Source organism: Lissotriton helveticus, chromosome 4_1, assembly GCF_964261635.1.
Source record: "Lissotriton helveticus chromosome 4_1, aLisHel1.1, whole genome shotgun sequence".
Taxonomy (NCBI): Eukaryota; Metazoa; Chordata; class Amphibia; order Caudata; family Salamandridae; genus Lissotriton; species Lissotriton helveticus.
In genome coordinates, this window is record NC_136063.1 from 578,987,504 (window position 1) to 579,007,559 (window position 20,056).

General features: G+C 50.3%; 1 protein-coding gene across 1 annotated transcript in view; it reads left to right on the forward strand.

The window, feature by feature from the left end:
- Positions 1-20,056, forward strand: part of ARFGEF1 (ARF guanine nucleotide exchange factor 1) — a 972,411-nt gene that overhangs the window by 492,460 nt on the left and 459,895 nt on the right. Inside the window, exon 14 of the mRNA XM_078687191.1 lies at positions 18,438-18,639. Coding sequence (XP_078543317.1) covers positions 18,438-18,639 — 202 coding nt within the window. The remainder of the gene's footprint in view (positions 1-18,437; positions 18,640-20,056) is intronic.

Below are 20,056 nucleotides of genomic sequence, written 5' to 3' on the forward strand. Positions count from 1 at the left end.
TTAGACAATCTGTGCTAAACTGGGATGCAAGCCTGTTAAATATTATTAGAATGGCAAATACTTTACATTTACCTAGTTTGTATTCGAAAACAGTCTACATTCCTTAGGGAACATTAGACAATCTGTGCTAAACTGGGATGCAAGCCTGTTAAATATTATTAGAATGGCAAATACTTTACATTTACCTAGTTTGTCTTCGAAAACAGTCTCATATTTATTTTTCCTATGCCACTCATATCTTCTAGATACTACAGAGAATTTCCCCTCATCTTCCGTTTACTACTGGATGACCATTTAAACCACCCTAACACATCAATGCATTTCTTTGCCACATAACTTTGCCCCGAATTGTTTCGTTAGGAACTTGAATGTGAGCCCAAATTTACCCAATGGCATCAGTTGTGCTTCATTCGAAAGCTGTTCGTGTAACATCTGGTGGAAATATAAGTTTGCTACTTTAGAATTCTTTATACTTATCCATGCGCACAATTGTGATCCTAGCACATGTTGTCTATTCTACCACTGTTAGGACCCCCTGTGCTTTCTCCCATAAAGTGCTTGCTCTTTTCACATTTTGTAGCTAAAACTAATTTGTCTGAATTGTCTGCCATTTGTGCACTAGTATCTTTATCATTCAGTGGCCAACTTAACACCTACTGCATACTCCAAAACATGCCCCACTTTGCCACCTATGTTTCATTGCAGACCCACTTTCTGGCAACTATACGAGTTTGATGTGTAATCAAAAGCACAACATCTGAGGCAAATCATTCTTAGAAGTTGTTTCATATCCTGTTTCGGTGCTTTCAAGAGGCTTTGTTTCACAGGTGCAATAGTGACTCCTGACACAGACAGATTGACAGAGGTAGACTCTAAAAGCTTTACATATTACTGCTGGTTTTCTGTAGTTCTTGCTATGGCTAGTGCTTTATCAAATTAATGAATTGTGCAGGTCAAAAGGCTTTCTTTGATTTTCTTAGAATGGCATCTTGCAACAAATTGATCAATGATAAGCTGTGATGTGAAGTTTTCAAATTTATAGTGTGTGACTAATAGTTTAAGAGCTGTTACAAAAGTCTCTTGCTGCACCCCTCTGTGCTCTGAACACCACCTGCCGCACTGCTGCCATAATTCACTATACAGCATGGAAAGAGCGTTCACATGCTCCTCCTGCAAGTTCTCATGAGCTTTTCCACATCCCAGAACGACTACTCTCTAGCCAACAGCACCCAACACCCCACTCGCTCACACTCATGCAGACCAGACACCTCATTACACAGACCAGACCCCACCCATACAAAATGGTACACTCTCATGCATGCTCCTCAAGACCCGTTCTCTCACAAAACGCGTCACAGAGATATGGTACCTACTGCACAATCATGCTCCAGACCTGCTCTTGCTCATGGAAACATGGCTAAACCCAGCATTTGCACAGGACGTCGCTACAGCCATCCCAGCCGGACACAAGAATGCCACGCAAGATGTCAGCACAAGCCTGGAGGTGGAGTTGCCATCGTATTCAAAGATACCATCAGCTGCACCACCTACACGAACATCCCCACCAGTTATATGGAACCCCCACGTTTAAGATACGCATTACAACCAACTTCACCCTCAATCAATCAATCAATCATATAATTTGTAAAGCTCACTACATACCCGCAAGGGTTTCAAGGCACTGAGGGATGGAGATGAAGGGGGTGCTGTTTCTACTGGTCGAACAGCCAGGTCTTGAGTTGTCTCCGGAAGGTTAGAAGGTCTTTAGTTTGTCGTAGGATGAGGGTGTTCCAGGTCTTGGCGGCGCGGTGGGAGAAGGATTTGCCTCCGGCTGTGGTTTTACGGATGAGTGGGACGGTAGCAGGGAGAGGTCTGCGGAGCGGAGTTTCCTGTTGGGTACGTAGAAGGAGAGTCGACTGTTGAGATAGGCTGGGCCGGTCTTGTGGAGTGCCTTGTGTGCGTGGATCAGGAGTTTGAAGGAGATTCTTTTGTCGACAGGGAGCCAGTGCAGGTTCCTCAGGTGGTGGGTGATGTGGTCGTGGCGCGGGACGTCGAGGATCAGATGTGCAGAGGCATTCTGGATACTTTACAGTCTGTTGATGAGCTTGGTCGGGGCTCCGGCGTAGAGGGCGTTTCTATAGTTGAGTCTGCTGCTGACTAGGGCCTGGGTGACTGTTTTCCTTGTGTCTGTCGGGATCCATCTGTGAGATTTTGCGGAGCCTATGGAGGGTGTTGAAGCAGGAGGAGGCGTTGACTTGTTTGGTCATGGTGCGTTTTGAGTCGCGGATGACTCCCAGGTTGCGTGCGTGGTTGGTGGGTGCGGGGAGTGTCCCCAGGGATGCGGGCCACCTGGAGTCGTCCCAAACTGAGGGATTGGGCCCGAGGATGAGGATCTCCGTTTTGTCTGTGTTCAGTTTAAGGCCGCTATCCTCCATCCAGTCGGCGACGGCCTTCATCCCCTGATGGAGGTTGGATTTGGCGGTGAGGGGGTCCTTGCTGGGGGAGAGGATCAGTTGCGTGTCGTCGGCGTAGGAGATTATGTTGCGGTCTTGATGTCAGGCAATGCGTACGAGAGGCGCCATGTAAACAAAGAACAGCGTCGGGCTGAGGGATCATCTGCGACGTCCCTGTGAGACGCCGCATATGATCTCGGAGGCTTCGGATCGGAACGGGGGGAGGCGGACTCTCTGGGTTCTGCCGGAGAGGAAGGAGGAGGTCCGGTCCAGGGCCTTGTCTCGGATCCCTGCGTTGTGGAGTCGTGTGCATAGTGTGTGGTGGCAGACGGTGTCGAAGGCGGCGGAGAGGTCGAGGAGAATGAGGGCCGCCGTCTCGCCGTTGTCCAGTAGTATCCTGATGTCGTCTGTGGCGGCGATGAGAGGCCCAGGATGCTGTTGTCTTCGAGGTAGCGGGTGAGCTGGATGTTGACTATCTTCTCGTTGACCTTAGCTGGGAACAGAAGCAGGGAGATGGGCCAGAAATCTTTCATTTCGCTCAGGTCCGCCTTGGGTTTCTTCAGTAGGGCGTTGATCTCGGCATGTTTCCAGCTTTCACGTAAGGTCGCAGTCTCGAAGGAGAGGTTGATGATGTTGCGTGGGTGGGGTGGGATGGGATGGAGCTGCCGGCTAGGTTGAAGATGTGGTGTGGAAAAGGGTCAGACGGCGAGCCGGAGGGGATTGTGCCCATGGTCTTGATTGTGTCTTCGATGCTCACGTTGGCCCAGGTTGTCAGGGGGTCGTCGTCGGTGGGGTGAGGTGGTTCCGGCGTGTTGGGGCCTGTTAGGGACATCCGGGGGTTAAAGCTATCGTGGATTTGGGCGATCTTGCAGTGGAAGAAGGAGACGAGGGAGTCGCACAGGGCTTGCGACGGTGGGATGTCGTTGGCTTTGGAGCTGGGGTTGGAGAGTTCCTTCATGACGTTGAAGAGCTCCTTGCTGTTGTGTGCGTTGTTGTCGAGGCGGTCTTTGAAGGAGGTCCTCGTGGCGGTCCTGATGAGGTGGTGGTGGTTGCGGATGGCGTCTTAGTGGGCTGCGCGGCTGCCCGGCGACTTCTCGTTGACCATATGTTCTCCAAATTCCGACAGTTCCGGGGTGAACCAGTTGGCTCTCTTGCTGGTGTCTTTGAGGGTTGGTTTTTTCAGCGGGGCTAGGGTGTTGGTGCAGTCGTCCATCCATCGTCTAAGGGTGCGCGCACCCTCGTCGGGGTCGGTGGGTTGAGTGTGAGGTAGTTGTACTTCGGTGATTTTGCCCCAGCAGCGACGGGGGATCTGTAGGGTGCGGTGATGTGCGACGGGTTTCCGGAAGGTGAAGTGGATGCAGTGGTGGTCGGTCCAGGTGGGTTCGGAGATGTGGCTGAAGGAGACTTGTGGGCTTGAGGAGAAGATGGCGTCGAGCATGTGTCCGGCGATGTGACGAGCTGTTCCAGTCCGAGGTTGGTGAGGTTGTCTATCAGGGTGGTGGAGTTGCTGTCGTTGTTGTTCTCCAGGTGGAAGTTCAGGTCTCCGAGGAGGATGTAGTCGGTGGAGGTCAGTGCGTGCGTGCTGATGAAGTTGGCGATGGCGTCGCAGAATTGCGGTCGGGGTCCGGGTGGTCTGTAGACGAGAGTGCCTCTTAGGGTGGTCTTGGGTTCCGTGTGGATCTGGAAGTACATGTGTTTGGCGGTGCTGAGAGTGTTGTCGGTGTTTGTTGAGACCCTGATGGTTTTCATGTGGACGGTGGTGATTCCTCCTCCAACTCCGTTGGTGTGGTCTCTGCGGGCGATCTTATATCTGTCGGGGATGTCTATGGCGATGTCTGGGGAGGAGGCTTCGTTCATCCAGGTCTCGGTCAGGAAGGCGACGTCTGGAGATGCGGTGTTTGAGTAGGTCCCAGAGCTCGATGGCAGGTTTGCATGCGGAGCAGGTGTTGATCAGAATGCATCGTAGCTGGTTATGTTTTGTCGTGGCGGGTGTCTCTGCATCTTCGATGCAGGAGAAGCAGCAGTTCTGGCAGCCGAAGGGACCGAAGGCACCGTGGGTGCGCTTCGGGGTGTCTCTGAAAGAGTTGGGGGTTCGTCCTGGGTTGAGAGCAATGAGGGTGCTGGCGTCGTATCGGAGGCGATCTTCATGGCTGGTGTGGGTGCCAGGGGTTCTGGCGCTGGGCGTGGTCCAGGTTCGGACGGGTGCAGGCGGGCTTGCATTAGGCGCGCCAGCGACATGCCTGCTGCACGCGTCCGCTGCCTGCACGCGTCCGCAACCCTGGATGGAACCCTCATATAGAGAACACTGGGACCCTACACCAATTTTGCCAGTGACATCATTGACTTTGCTGCAACCCTCATCATCAACACCAGCACCTTCATCCTCCCCGAAGACCTTAGCTTTCACCTAGAAGACCGCACTGACCCAAACTCTTTGGCCCGCCTAGAAAACTCGCAAACCTTGGCCTCAACCAGTACATTACCGAACCCAACCACACTGCCGGACACCTATCTTCTCCTTAGTCAGTAGCATCACAGCTGACAAGCCAGCAACTATAACCTGGACAGACCACAATCTCATTAGTTTCAGCACACCATCCCACACCACCACAGATTTACCACCACTGGAACCATCCACTGTAGCTGGAAAAGCATCCTAGAAAAGTAGTGGGCTACCATCCTCTCCTTGCACTGGCCCAAGCCCACAGCATCTTGCCAAAGCCATCAAGAACCTCAACAGCTGGATTACAAAATGTGCCAACATCCTGGCTCCCCTTAAACATAACCCAATGGCAAGACCCTGACTTGAGGCCGATTGGTACACAGAGGAACTGAGTCTGTTGAAATGCCACTGCAAGCAACTGGAGTGCAAATGGAGAACAAGTCAAGACACCACAGATAAAGACATCTTCAAATCAGCCCTAAGATGCTACCACCAACAGATACAGAACACCAAATGCAAAGCTCTTGCAGATCACATTGATGCCGGCACTAACAGTAGCAAGGAAATCATCGCCATCATCAAAGATTTCACCGCACCTTCTGTTGGGTTCAAAGTCATCACCCCCTCAAAGACCTTTGCAACAAGCTTTCGTAATTTTACCTAACAAAATCATTTTCATATACAGCATCCTCAACCCTCAAGTGGACACTAACTGTTGCAGCTCAACTTCCCATCACAGCCGAAGAACGAACCCTGACCTCGTGGCCGTATGTCACAACCGTTGACATTGATGCTAAGATGAAGACCATCCACATGGGGATCCATCTGACCCTTGCCTTCACCACGACGTAACCAAAAAAATCCTAATGATTAGCAAAGCACTAACACCCATCCTAAATGCCTCCATCAACTCAGCTGCATTCCCAGACACCTGGAAACAATCCACCATCATGCTCCTGCTCAAGAAACCATCTGCTGATCTAGCCATGCTTTCCAACTACAAACCCATCTCCCACCTACCATACTTGGCAACGGTCTTAGAGAAACTAATCAGCCAACACCTCACTAACCACCACAACAGACAAGTACCTGAAATAGGCACTTTGGAGTGAGGAAACCCACTTCATTGTTCATCCGACGCATTACACAGCCATGGAGTGATTTGGCTGTAGGCAGATGAACAAAAATGAGGCAGTGAATTGAAAAAGGGGACATGAATATCAGCTCACCTTTGTTATTGACGGGCCCATTGCAACAAACCAAGTTTGCAGTACCACACCTGACAGCCATCCACGTTGGAGTAGCTTTAAAAAAAAGAAAAAATTGAAACTGGCATTGACACAGATATGCACAAGTCATTTTCAAGTAAAGGAACATCCGAGATAAATCCATACTCAATATGAATGAACCCTTGTTGTTGTCCTCACTACTTCTAAAGCCATGTAAAGGAGATGCTTCCAGTAGGGAATACGATTCAGAAAAGGGGGTGGTGATGAACAGAGTGTCTGAATTAAGCAGACCACTCTTACCCAGTCCAAAGATCAGGGCTTGATCCATCACCGTTTTTTAGCTCACTGCACCATCCCAGCTCAGAACCTGGCTATATGCAAATTAGTCTGTTCCTGTCCCAGTGCATGATGGGAACAGGGCAAACCAAACTACCAAGCCAATTCTTATACTGGGAAGGAAATAAGCTTCCGGGCGTCGGCCCGGCTTGCTTGAATCCTGATGGTGCAATGAGCAAGGGACTCACATCTGAGTATACCCTTCCACGCTTATGGTGGACAAAATGATTCAGAAAAGGGAGTGGTGATGAACAGAGTGTCTGAATTAAGCAGACCACTCTTACCCAGTCCAAAGATCAGGGCTTGATCCATCACCGTTTTTTAGCTCACTGCACCATTTCAGCTCAGAACCTGGCTATATGCAAATCAGTCTGTTCCTGTCCCAGTGCATGATGGGAACAGGGCAAACCAAACTACCAAGCCAATTCTTATACTGGGAAGGAAACAAGCTTCCGGGCGTCGGCCCGGCTTGCTTGAATCCTGATGGTGCAATGAGCAAGGGACTCACATCTGAGTATACCCTTCCACGCTTATGGTGGACAAAATGATTCAGAAAAGGGGGTGGTGATGAACAGAGTGTCTGCATTAAGCAGACCACTCTTACCCAGTCCAAAGATCAGGGCTTGATCCATCACCGTTTTTTAGCTCACTGCACCATCCCAACTCAGAACCTGGCTATATGCAAATTAGTCTGTTCCTGTCCCAGTGCATGATGGGAACAGGGCAAACCAAACTACCAAGCCAATTCTTATACTGGGAAGGAAACAAGCTTCCGGGCGTCGGCCCGGCTTGCTTGAATCCTGATGGTGCAATGAGCAAGGGACTCACATCTGAGTATACCCTTCCACGCTTATGGTGGACAAAATGATTCAGAAAAGGGGGTGGTGATGAACAGAGTGTCTGAATTAAGCAGACCACTCTTACCCAGTCCAAAGATCAGGGCTTGATCCATCACCGTTGGAACTACCAAGCCAATTCTTATACTGGGAAGGAAACAAGCTTCCGGGCGTCGGCCCGGCTTGCTTGAATCCTGATGGATTCAAGCAAGCCGGGCCGAAGACGGCTGTAATGCCAGAAACCGGTCCCCGGAAGCTTGTTTCCTTTCCAGTGAAGAATTTGCTTGGTGGTTTGGTCTGCCCTGTTCCCATGATGCACTGGGCCAGGGACAGACTAATTTGCATATAGCCAGGTTCTGAACTGGGATGGTGCAGTGAGCTAAAAAACGGTGATGGATCAAGCCCTGATCTGTTGACTGGGTAGGAGTGTTCTGATTAACTCAGATACTCTGTCCATCACCACCCCCTTTTTGTAATTATTTTGGCCACCATGAGTGTGGAAGGGTATGCTCAGACATGAGTCCCTTGCTCATTGCACCATCAGGATTCAAGCAAGCCGGGCCGAAGACGGCTGTAATGCCAGAAACCGGTCCCCGGAAGCTTGTTTCCTTTCCAGTGAAGAATTGGCTTGGTAGTTTGGTCTGCCCTGTTCCCATGATGCACTGGGCCAGGGACAGACTAATTTGCATATAGCCAGGTTCTGAACTGGGATGGTGCAGTGAGCTAAAAAACGGTGATGGATCAAGCCCTGATCTGTTGACTGGGTAGGAGTGTTCTGATTAACTCAGATACTCTGTCCATCACCACCCCCTTTTTGTAATTATTCCAGTAGGGAATACATCACTGCACTGTTCCCTATGTGATAGGCAGTTAGACATTACTCAGGACACACTTGCATGAGCGTGACTATCTGATGTGGTGATGACATCACACGTCAGATCAGTATCATTTGTTGATTCTCATCTTCTCTTTTAAAAGTTATTTTCATCTTATCTTTTGATAAATCAATGCATACTCAGGGAGCTTGCACCTCTTAGGCCAGCTATTATGAATGGTCATATGTAGTTTTCTCCGTAATTACATGGGCATCTCGTTGCTTATTACATTATTATGTACGAGATCTGAACTCAATGGGTTACTGTGCAGTAATTGACTTACACCAAGAGACACAGATGGTGCTTGTACCTAGTTTCATGCCCATGAAGCTGGAGTGCCTCAAAAATTAATTTAGGGATTCCGTCACTGTTAGACCTGGCACCATTGGCATGGGTCTCCCTTCCATTTTTTGCTGTTGCCTCATGTATTTTTGCTGGTGTTAGATGCTTTGGGCACTGTGCCATTGCTGTCCAGTGCCACAGTGCAAGTGCTCCCTATTGTAAATTGATGTATTAATCAGTGGTTCCATGTTTGACTATTTGGTTTACTTGTCAGACCCTAGTGTAGAGCACTAAGTGTGCCCTACACTAGGGCATGACAATCCAAATGCTGCTGGTGGGCTTGCAGCACTAGTTGTTCCACCCACAGAAGCAGCCTTGTAAAATGTGTATAAGGTCTGCCATTGCAGAGCCTGTGTACAGTCTGGTACTGTCACACTCACTGGGCAAGTGCACCCACTTGCCAGTCCCTAAACCTTCCCTTTTCTTCATATCAGTCACCCCTATAGTAGACCCAAGGGCAGGGTGCATTGTAAGTATAAGGTAGGACATGCCCTGGTGTGTGTGGCATGTCCTAATAGTGAATTACAGCCATTTTCGTTTTTCACTATTGCAAGGCTACCTGTTCTCCATAGGCCAGAATGCGCTTTTAGAATTATTACATTTTATAATCCTAACTGACTCAGAGAACATGGTGGAAATTCGAGTTTAGTATTAGAGTTTAGAAGCTGTTGCTGTCGCACTTCTGAACAAGGGTGCCGCCGCTGCAGTCCACGCATCGAACAGAGAACTCCTCGCATCCCCGGAGAAGCGTGCCGCATCTTGAAGTACTTCACGTCTTTATGTCTTTGCACCAGAACTTTGCCGCATTTCCATCGCTGCGACATTGCTTGTCGTGGAAGCGCAACGCATTGTAAGGTACATTACGCAAAGTGTCACATCTTAAGAACTGAATAAAACTAAGCTAAATCGACCATCTTAAAGTAACAGTATTGTGTATTTTTGTCGTTTATGGTCTTGTGGTAAATCTATATAAAGTATAGTTATTTTTTATATAAAACCTTGGGTCGTGTCCATCTGTAGTATGTCACTGGGTTACTGTATGTGGTCACAAATGCTTTACACACTGCCTCTGAGATAAGCCTGTCTGCTCATGCCAAGCTATCAAGGGGGTGAGCAGGGGTTATTTTAGGAGTGTACCACTTACCCTGACTAGAGGCAAGGGTCCCTATTTGCCACAAGTACTTACCTGTGCCAACTAGAGACCCCCAAATCTAACAGTCACTTAAAAGTAACCCATATAGTACTTTGTAATGGGGAATTTGCATAGTTTCTGAGATAGTTAGTGAATTAAGTATGGAATAGTTAACCTAACTGAAATTTGATGAGCGCAGACCCGAAATTATCACGGACTGTGATGGAATTTTATCTTGTCCAAGTATCCAGTCTACTATTTTTATATGGCTGCAGCAGTGCTTTTAACTTCCTGTCCAACATCATCAAATTCAGTTTTAGGAAGCACCCAGAACCCCTGAATATCTAAACATTTTTCGAAATGCCTAAACCCAGAGGAGACCAGTCATTTGAAGGAACAGTACTTCCAGAATTGTTTCCTCAAAACACGAGCTAACTTACATGCATATTTAATTAACCACTGCTCTAATTCCTGCTTTTCTGTTTTAAATAAACATTGACACCATTCCTCTCAACTTCAGAGTTTAGTAGTTGAAGATTAAATGTCTGCATCGGAAAAGTTTTTGTTAATGATTCAAGAATTTAGATAAAAGTGTTGAGTATAGTTTGTGTCCTAGGGTGCATCTTGATCTTTCTGCCTTACCTGTGATACATGAGCATTACTTAGCATTAAATTCAGACTATAGGAACTGAAACTTTGACACCAACTTTTACACATTAAATGACTATGTTTATTTAAATGACGAAATAAAGTAACACGAAATAAAGTAACACCTGCTTTTGCTTCTTTTAACTCACTTTGTTAATGCACTGCGGTCCAGATAGGTGGAAAGAGTCAGAGTAAATTACATTTTCAAACTACACTATCACTAACTGTATGATAGTTATTTGATATATAAAGCAAAGTTTTGATGAATTGTAATGCTAGGGCCTCAAATATACCTTATTGTAAGTCAGATAACCGTTTTAAGTCAGGTTCATAGGCCTCATTAGCTGTCTCACCAGTCTCATGTGATGAAAAATATTCAGACATAAAAAAAATACTGTGTATACATACATGGGGCGTGGCCAAGCAGCATGGCCGACAGGACGTGAGCTTCACCAGCTCCGTCCCGAGGACCCGATTATCCTGTCGAACAGATCCTTACAGGGCTCTCCGAGCGGGTGTGGATGGGCCGGATGCCTCCCTGACTCGTTCGGGACCCCCACATTGCTGAGACGACCTCAAGTACCCCCGCAATTAAGCCGGAGATCGTAGCGGCGGGCTGGGGGCTCCAGCCTGAACTACGCGAGGCCGCGGTCTGGGCCTACACGGGAGTGTGGTGGTGCGGGCGACCCGTCCAGAAGAAGTGCTTCCCTGACCTGAGGCCAATTGCATCCTCCGTGGGCCTGGGGCAGTGGCTGGCGACCGAGGCGGAGTGGCTGACGGCTGACCTGGGGCCCGGACAGCCGGGGCGGTGCGTGCTGAGGGCTCCAGCCTAATCTACGCGAGGCCGCGGTCTGGGCCTACACGGGAGTGTAGCAGTGCGGGAGGCCCGTCCAGAAGAGGTGCTTCCCTGGTCCGAGGCCAATTGCATCCCTTGCAGGCCTGGGACGGTGGATGCCGACCGAAGCGGAGTGGCTGACGGCTGACCTGGGGTCCGGCGATTCCTGCCGACCCGTGTGGGGAGTTGCGGCGTCTGCCCGTCCCCCTCCGATCCCTTGCTGCGCTGGAGCTGCCGATCGGGCGGCATTGCCCCGGGTGAGTGCTTCCCCGATACCTGGGGCCCCAGAGGACTGACGGAGAGCCGAGGCGGTGCGGTGACCGAGCTTCGCTTCTACCCTTGCTGGTGCTGGTGGCCCTCGGAGGACGGCTCTGCGCTGAAGTGTCCGTGCGGCCCAGGTGGGCTGATCCTCTTTGTTGGAGGGTGTGGAGCTTGCGGCCTCCGCCCTAGCCTGGACAATAGACTGTGGCGGATCCTACACGGGGGGCCCGCAGTAGCGGTGACACCTGCGCCGGCCTGAGGTGCTGTGCCCCGGGGGTCGCAAGTGGTTTGGCGCCCCTCCCCCTCCTGCACGCCATTTTGCCCGGGTATCGTGGCGCCTTCATACATAAGCTGCAGCGGCGTATGGCCTGCAATACCCCTGGCCCACGTTGCACTGTACTTCTACGCTCTCCTGTGGGGGCGCCTCTGGAGACTTGCAAATTCTTCTGCTGCCTTTTGACGGTGAAGGGACCCGCTCCGGGTGCACTGGCTGGCAGGGGCACCTGTTTGCCTATTTTGACTGGATTGTCGGCAATCCCGCCGCCTGGCCCGGTGAGTGCATTGTGGATTACTGCTTGCCTATTTCTGCACTGCCGTGGGGGGTGCCGGACTCCCGCCCTTATAGGGGAGACTACGCAGGGACTGCCTTGACTCGTCCCGGCTGCTCCCCTGCCTAGGTTGGACACCGCTCGGGTTGCAGCTGCCTGGGGCCACCTACTGCCCGGTCATTTCATCTGGTCATCCCTTCTTTGGACCGCCACTGGGCTCTACACCTAGCCAGTGGGACCTGGCCGGAATTCTTTGGAACGCCTTGGGAGGGCACACGATCTACCCCTCTAGATGGCGACCCGCAAGGATAGGTCCGCGAAATCCTCCCAACCCAACACCATTGTCCAGTATACTACTCCACGTCTGCCATCACAGAGGATTACGTGGCAGACGGGCCTGGAGGATGAAGGGGATGGACCGCCTGAGCCTTCCAGAGCAGAGATCCTGAAGGCTATCCAGGGATCCCATTCTACCTTGGAGAGGCAGATCGAGACTGTATCCATAGATGTTAATCTACTCCGGACGGATTTCCGTAAAGTAGCGGACAAGGTTTCAGATGCGGAGGGCAATATTGCCCAATTACAAACTGAAGTGGCTTCCTTGCAAAAGTCAGTCGCGCACCTGACGTCAACTACCCGTGCACTGGAGAGAAGAGCTGAGGACGCGGAAGGCAGGGCCCGTCGGAGTAACATCAGGGTCCTGGGAGTACCGGAACGCCTGGAGGCAGGAAACGCTGAGCGCTTCTTGGAGACCTGGATCCGCACCCAGTTGTGCCCGACCGGATTGTCCAGTGTCTTTGTCATTGAACGTGCACATAGGGCCCTTGTTCCCCCTCCACGGCCGGGCGAGCCTCCTAGAGCCCTCATCGCAAAGATCCTGAACTACAAAGATCGTGACTGTATTCTAAGGGCCGCAAGGGAAATGGAGTCCCTCACAATCGAAAATAGTCGAGTTTCCATCTATCCTGATTATACTCAACAGGTGCAGGAGCAACGGAAGTCCTACTTGGGAGTTAAGCAGAAACTCGGGGAAATGAAACTCCAATACATGCTCCTCTACCCAGCCAAACTCAAGGTGCTCTCCCAGGGCCGTGCTCACTGCTTCGAGTCCCCGGCGGAGGTGTGGGAGTGGCTCGAGATACGGGGAGATGACCTACCCCCTGGTGAGCGGGGCAACGCCAGCGGCGCCGTCGTGGCAGAGGAAGACGCCGTTCCCGGGTTTCTGCTGAGCCTCGGGTGACAGTGGGGGAGGATGGAGCGCTTCGCATGAGAACATCATCAACGGGGGTCGCCCCGGAGTCCCCTGGGGCGCCTGCCCCTGGTGAGGTCCTGGTCCCGGATAATTTGCAGGAAACCTTGCCTGATACGGACTCCACTGCTCCTGTGATCCCGGAAACTGGCCTTTCTGAACCACAGCTTGAGTGAGCTCTGATCTAAGGTACTGTTTTGTTAATACGTTGTTGTCCTCCGAGGTGAGGGGACCCCTTTGTGGATCTTTGTTAGATCAATCCTGTCTCTCCTTGGTGTTGGGAGCCCTGGATGATCGACTGCGGCAGAGAACTGGTGCCCCGTTGGCCGGCGAGACGTGGTATGGGGCCCACGAGTCTATGGCGGATCGTCGCCCAGCATAGAAACTGTATTCAATAGACATCCCCGGAGACTGTCCTGGAACATTGGGTCCTCGGGGAGCTGGGGGGGAGGGTTTGTGGGTCTGGTTGGTTGTGTGTGAGTGTGGGTTGAGTGGGTTGTATGGGGTGACTGTGTACGTCCTGGCAGGGAAAGGGCAGGGTAACGTTTTTGGTTGTTGCTGTCCTCTTGCTCGCGGGTGGGGGTGGGGAAACTGTTTTTGACGGGGTTCTGAGTTCCGCTGTTTTTGGTTGGCACTGGCAGGGGGAGGGCGGGGTGGCGTGTTTTGCTGTTGCCCTACTCCTGCTCATGAGTGGGGGAGGGGGGATTTCTTTAGAGTTTGTGTGGTTGGGGGAGCTGTGGGGTTGGGGGGGTTCTGGGGGGGAATTGTTTTTGGCATCGAGTGTACCGTGGTTCAGGCCCCTGGGAGGCTGCTTGCAGATGCTAGACTTAGTTGCCCGGATGGGCAAGCCCAATGCTTATGGGATACAAATTTTTAACTTGGAACGTGCGGGGCCTGGGCACTTGCACCAAGAGACACAGGGTACTGTCCTTTCTTCGCCGCCATGGAGTCTCTGTGGCGTGCTTGCAGGAAACACATCTGAATGAGGATGGTGCCCTTAAGTTGGCAAAGAAGTGGAGGGGTCAAATGTTCCATTCCTCCTTCTCTACCTATGCTAGGGGGGTCCTGATCTGGGTGGTACCCGGGGTTCTCCTGGCGGTCCAGTTTGTTGAGGCAGATATTGAGGGCAGATATGTACTTTTGCGAGTGAAGCTGGATGGGAGGGGCTTCCTGCTGTTGAATTCTTATGCACCCAATGTAGATGACCCGAGTTTCTTTTCCAACTTACAGGAGCTTATAGTGTCAGATTTAGATGCCCCCCTCCTCTGGTTTGGAGACTTTAACTGTGTGCTGGATCCGCTGCTGGACAGGCATCCTCCCCGCGCAGGCACGAAACCACAGATGACGGCACGTCTCCGGGAGGTGATGGATAACCTGGGTGCTGTCGATCTGTGGCGCCTCGGTAATCCGGGACTGAAACTGTACACTTGTTATACCCCCACGCACAATACTCATAGTAGGCTCGATAGAGTCCTTGCTGCCAATATCGATGCTTCCCTTGTTTTCTCGGTCACTCATCAGGCTAGGTTTTTGTCCGATCATTCGCCTGTAACGTGCGTAATGCAATGGGTGGACCGGTCCTCCCGTCCGCGGACCTGGAGGATGCCGGGAGATCTCCTACAGGATCCGGTAGGACGGGAACATGTGGAGACGACCCTACATACCTATCTGGATCTGAATTGGGGAGATGGCAACATGCCTTATGGGACCAAGTGGGACGCTCTTAAGGCGGTTGTGCGGGGCGCATGTATGGGCCTGACTTATGGGGTCCGGAGACCGCTGCTCCGTGAGCTCAAGTGTGCTGAGGAGCGCCTCCGCCAGTGTCAATCCTTATCGGAGCCGGATGGGTCAGACCTAGACTCTGAAAGGACGGCCCGTGAGGGCGTTCATGATATCCTCACCCGGCTGGATAAGTTTACTCTCGGCCGATATCACCAGCGACACCACCGTGAAGGGGACAAATCGGCCTGGATCCTCCGTAGGGAATCGGCACCTGCACGGATCGTGGCGTTGAGAAACCCCGCTGGGGACCTGGTGCACTCAGAGGTGGACCTCCTCGCGGTGCTCCGCACGCATCTACAGACGGTGTATACCGCGGACCCCCTAGTGACGGAGGCATCATATCAGCCATACCTTCGAGGCTTGACTCTCCAGACCCTCTCTAGGGAAGATGCGGAGGAACTAGACGCTGCGGTGACGCTTCAGGAGGTCAGAATGGCGTTGGCCGCCCTACCGACGGCTAAGACGCCCGGTAGAGACGGTTTTCCACCGGAGTTTTATCAGGCGTTCGCGGATACCCTCGCTCCCTGTCTCCTCCAGATTTAACATGACGCACTGAAGCGTGGCACACTCCCACCCACCATGCAACAGGGTGAGGTTTGCATGATTCTGAAACCGGGTGGGGATGGCTGTGATCCCGCGGCCTACCGGCCTATCACCCTAATTAACACCGATGCAAAAATCCTCACTAAGATCTTGGCCACGCGGCTTGCACCGCACATGGCGACTTAGTCCACCAAGATCAGTGCGGGTTCACGCCGGGCCGCAACACTGCCATGAACCTTCGGCGCTTAAACCACGTTCTCCATGAAGTACGTGATAGAGAGGATCCCCAGGTCCTGGAGTCGATAGACCTGGCTAAAGCCTTTGATACTGTCAGCTGGGGGTACCTTTTGGAGGTGCTTCGAATGGCCGGGGTGGGACCCCTCTTCTGCGCCTGGATCCGTATCCTTTATAGTGCGCCTACGGTCAGGGTCAGACTCGGAGCGGCCCGATCTGAAGAGTGGCAGCTGGGCAGGGGCACCCGTCAGGGGTGCCCTCTGTCGCCGCTCCTATTCGCACTGGCGATTGAGTCCCTGGCGGTGTCGCTCCGAGCGGAAATGGCCCCCCTGGGGGATACAAGTGGGGGATACGGTGCACTTGGTCTCGTTGTACGCCGATGACGCGCTGTTCTACCTGACCTCCCCCGGGAATCGATGCCGCTCCTGTTGCAACACTTGGATCGTTTTGGTGCGGCCTCTGGTCTGCGCCTTAATCCCGCGAAGTCCTTGATCTTCCCCCTTGCGGGCTGTGGTGAGGACCCAAGAGTGGGTTTCCCGTCCCTGGGACTTAGATGGGAAATAGAGGCCTTCCGATACCTGGGAATCCAAGTGGCCGTGTCTGATGAGCAGTTACTGGCCCGGAACGCCGACCGAGTGCTCAGTTCCCTACAACAGTCCGTGTGCTTTTGGAATACGCTCCCACTCTCTCTCATGGGACGATTGGCCGTCTCGAAGATGGTTATGTTGCCCAGAGTGTTGTATACCTTGTAGAATACCCTCTGCCCTCTCCCTCCTCGCATATTCAACAAACTTAATATGCTGCTCACCTCCTTGCTTTGGGCGGGCAGACGCAACAGAGTTGCATTGCGCACGGTGGTCAGACGTTGGGAGGAAGGAGGCCTGGAGGCCCCGAGGTTTGACCTATACTAATATGCGGCCCAGCTGCTTCCAGCAGCGCGCTGGTTTGCGGGTACGGACAACTGGGAGATGCGACTCCTGGCGGGTAGAGCGGATGAGAGGACCCTACAGGTGGCCCTGATGCGGGGTAGGGGAGCGGATGACTCCCTGCCATATATTGTTCGACACACTGCCGGACTTTGGCAGCGAGTAGTGGAGAGAGTGTTGAGGCGGGCCCCATTTCATAGGGAGCTGCCGGTGTGGATATTGGCACCGGTGACGTTGATGGAGGAACACATGTCGTTCCGGGAATGGCGTGAAGGTGGCTGTGACACTTTGGCGGATCTGTATCCCGACGATTCTTTCGTGACCCTGGAAAGGGCTACGGAGGCCTTTGGTCTCACTGGGGGACAGTATCTCCATTATAGAGCCCTACAGGACATGGCGAGGGCGACCTGGCTGCAATATCCGGAGGCGCCCCAGGTGTCCCATTCTCTGAATATCCTATTGTCGTGCGGCAGGGGACGGCGACTGATAACGCTGCTTTATGCGGCTATGAGATGTGATTCGGTCCCCCCGATATCCCCGTCCTGGGCAGCATGGGAAGCGGATCTAGGGGTCGCCTTAGACCCGGGACAACGCAAACGAATAGGGGCGCTTACCAGGAAGGTGTCGTGTAACGCACGCGTCAAACTGATCCATTTCAACTTTGTACATCGCACTTACATACCCCAGTTGCCTTGCACCGCATTGCAGCGGATAAATTGGATGCCTACCCTAGATGTGGTACAGTCAGAGCTGGATTTCTCCATTTGGCTTGGGAGTGTCCGCTGGTCGGAGACTTCTGGAAGGCAGTGGTAGTCCACATCAGGAAGATCACAAGCCTACTTATTGACCTAACCCCGCTTCACTGCTTGTTGGCCCTAGTCCCCAAACATAGGAAGAGGAACCTCTCATATAAAATGTTGCAGCTGCTCTTGGTGTTGGCTAGGAGACGGGTGGCTATTACCTGGATGGGACAGAGGGCACCAGACATGTCATTGTGGCTCCGAGATGTGGGGGAATTGACATTGGCTGAGGAGACGCACATGCAGCATACGCGTAAGGATGAGCGGCTGCAAGATGACTTACTCGCATGGAGAATGATGTGCGCTGTGGGGTCAGTTGGCAGCGATTCTGATGCAACTAGTGCTGAATTGTTCTCCTCTACGGAATCGGGACCCGAGGACGGGGAGGCGGGAGGTGGGGAGGGAGAGTTGGTGTTGGGGTAATGCCCTGATGACTACGCACAAGGTTCCTTATTGTCAGTTTTGTATGATTGCTTCGCATCCCAAGGATTTGACTCTTGTATCTACTGATATATCTGCACCTGCTGGAGCTGTACTGGGACTATGGAATGTGTACACTTGTATTTTCTTTCTACCGATGCCAATTTTTGGGGGGGATTATGTTGTTCATCTTGCTGAAAAAATAAAGTTTAAAAAAAAAATGTGTATACATACATAGAAGAGCATTGTCATCCGTCTTCATTTCTTCCATCCAGAAGAGCATCCATCGTGGAGGAAAAGGTCAGCCCACTTCCACCAGTGATTATTTTGCACCTTAAGCTGGGAATTTTACAGTTTTTGGATTTATATTTCAAGCCCCTTTCTACGATTTTGTATGATTTACCACAGTTGCCTGCATGTATTTTGTGATTTAGATGTAAACTGTTAAAATTGCCCGTTAATTGTACAGTTTCCAATGTATGTGGTATTACGTTAATTGTGGTAACCATAAATAATGTATTATTTTGTTTGAATCTTTGATTAAGGGCAGGAAAAGCCTGTAGAACAGGAAACAAATGACACTAAACACCCTGAGACCATTAACAGATATGGAAGCCTTAACTCCCTGGACTCTACAGCTTCATCGGGCATTGGCAGCTACAGTACACAGATGTCTGGTACTGACAATCCTGAGCAGTTCGAGGTCCTAAAACAACAGAAGGAGATCATTGAGCAAGGAATAGACTTGTAAGTAACTTTTGCCTTTAGCTCTAAATAAATTCTTGAGAGGCTTCTTGCTGTGTGCTATATTTTTCTTGGAGGACTACACTTACTGTGTTTATAAATGAAGTGTTTTCAACATTTCTCTTTCAGAATGAGATTTAATGCAAACCACTTTTTGCATTTAGTATACAGCTACCTTATAGCTTTTATTATACATTGTATCTCTTTAGATAAGTAAATATTGTGGATGGTTTCTAGTATGAGTGTTGAAAACATGTTACTGCACAAAGCATAATAACTGGAAGACATGAGTAGCATTTATATTTTATGTGATAAAGCCGGATTTGAAGGATAATGCCTGGATTACTTGCCAGTCATTATATTTGCTCTGAGTGCCCGTCCTCCCCATCACAGTCCTTGCAGTTTGAGATAATGTCTCTTCCACGAGATAGAGTTACATGTCCTAATCCCAACAATTTCAATATAGTCCTTTCTTCTTCAAACTCTACACGTTGAGCCTTCCGTTCCTGTAACTGTAATAGACACCTGACTGCTTCTCACATACTGTAATTGAGACAGAGGACTCAGTCGGAAATATACTTTGAGTTAGTAGTAGCAGCTTTAACCAACTACGGCACTACATCCTCTTCTGCCTTACTTCTCACAATCCTAAGGATTGATTGAAGATTTACCCAAACAGACAGAAAGACTCAGTCACATCTAGATCTCAGAGAAGAAGAGGCAGCCATTACCCAGTGCTTTATTAATAATAACTCAGGAACCAAAATGGTACCAAAAACTGCTGAGTGACAATTACTATCATCAACCTCTTGACACAACATGAAAATGTGGTACAAGCCCTAGTGGGCGTGCTGCAGATATTTTATTTAATACAATAGTAACCATTATTAGAATTTTATAAACAATTACCATAAACTGATATGTTTTATTTATTATTCTGTATTGTGGTGGGACCCGTCATATTGAAACTGAAATACATTTAATTATTCACCGCTGTTAGAATAGATAGTCTATTGATATTTAATAATTGTTGACAAGAATTAATGTGTCATACTAATAATCATATAAGTTAAAATAGCTTGAAGCTTACTGGAGAGATATATTTTTCACAGAAGATGAAATCCTTAATTAGTCACTGCATGCACATTAATCAACTATTTACCATTTGACACTTCTTTCAAAAAGATAAATTATCATACTAATTTCCATTATGCAGTTTCAGGATGGACTTTATAAATTCATTTTAATGACAAATTATTATTAACCATCCTTTCAAAATGATAAACTCATAACCCTCCATTTAAAATGAAAATATCATTTTTGTACACTTAGATAATTTTACATTGATTTGGAAAATAAATATTACAGTTTCACAACCTTCTTCATTCATACAATGATTGCCCTTTTTTCTGCTAAGTAT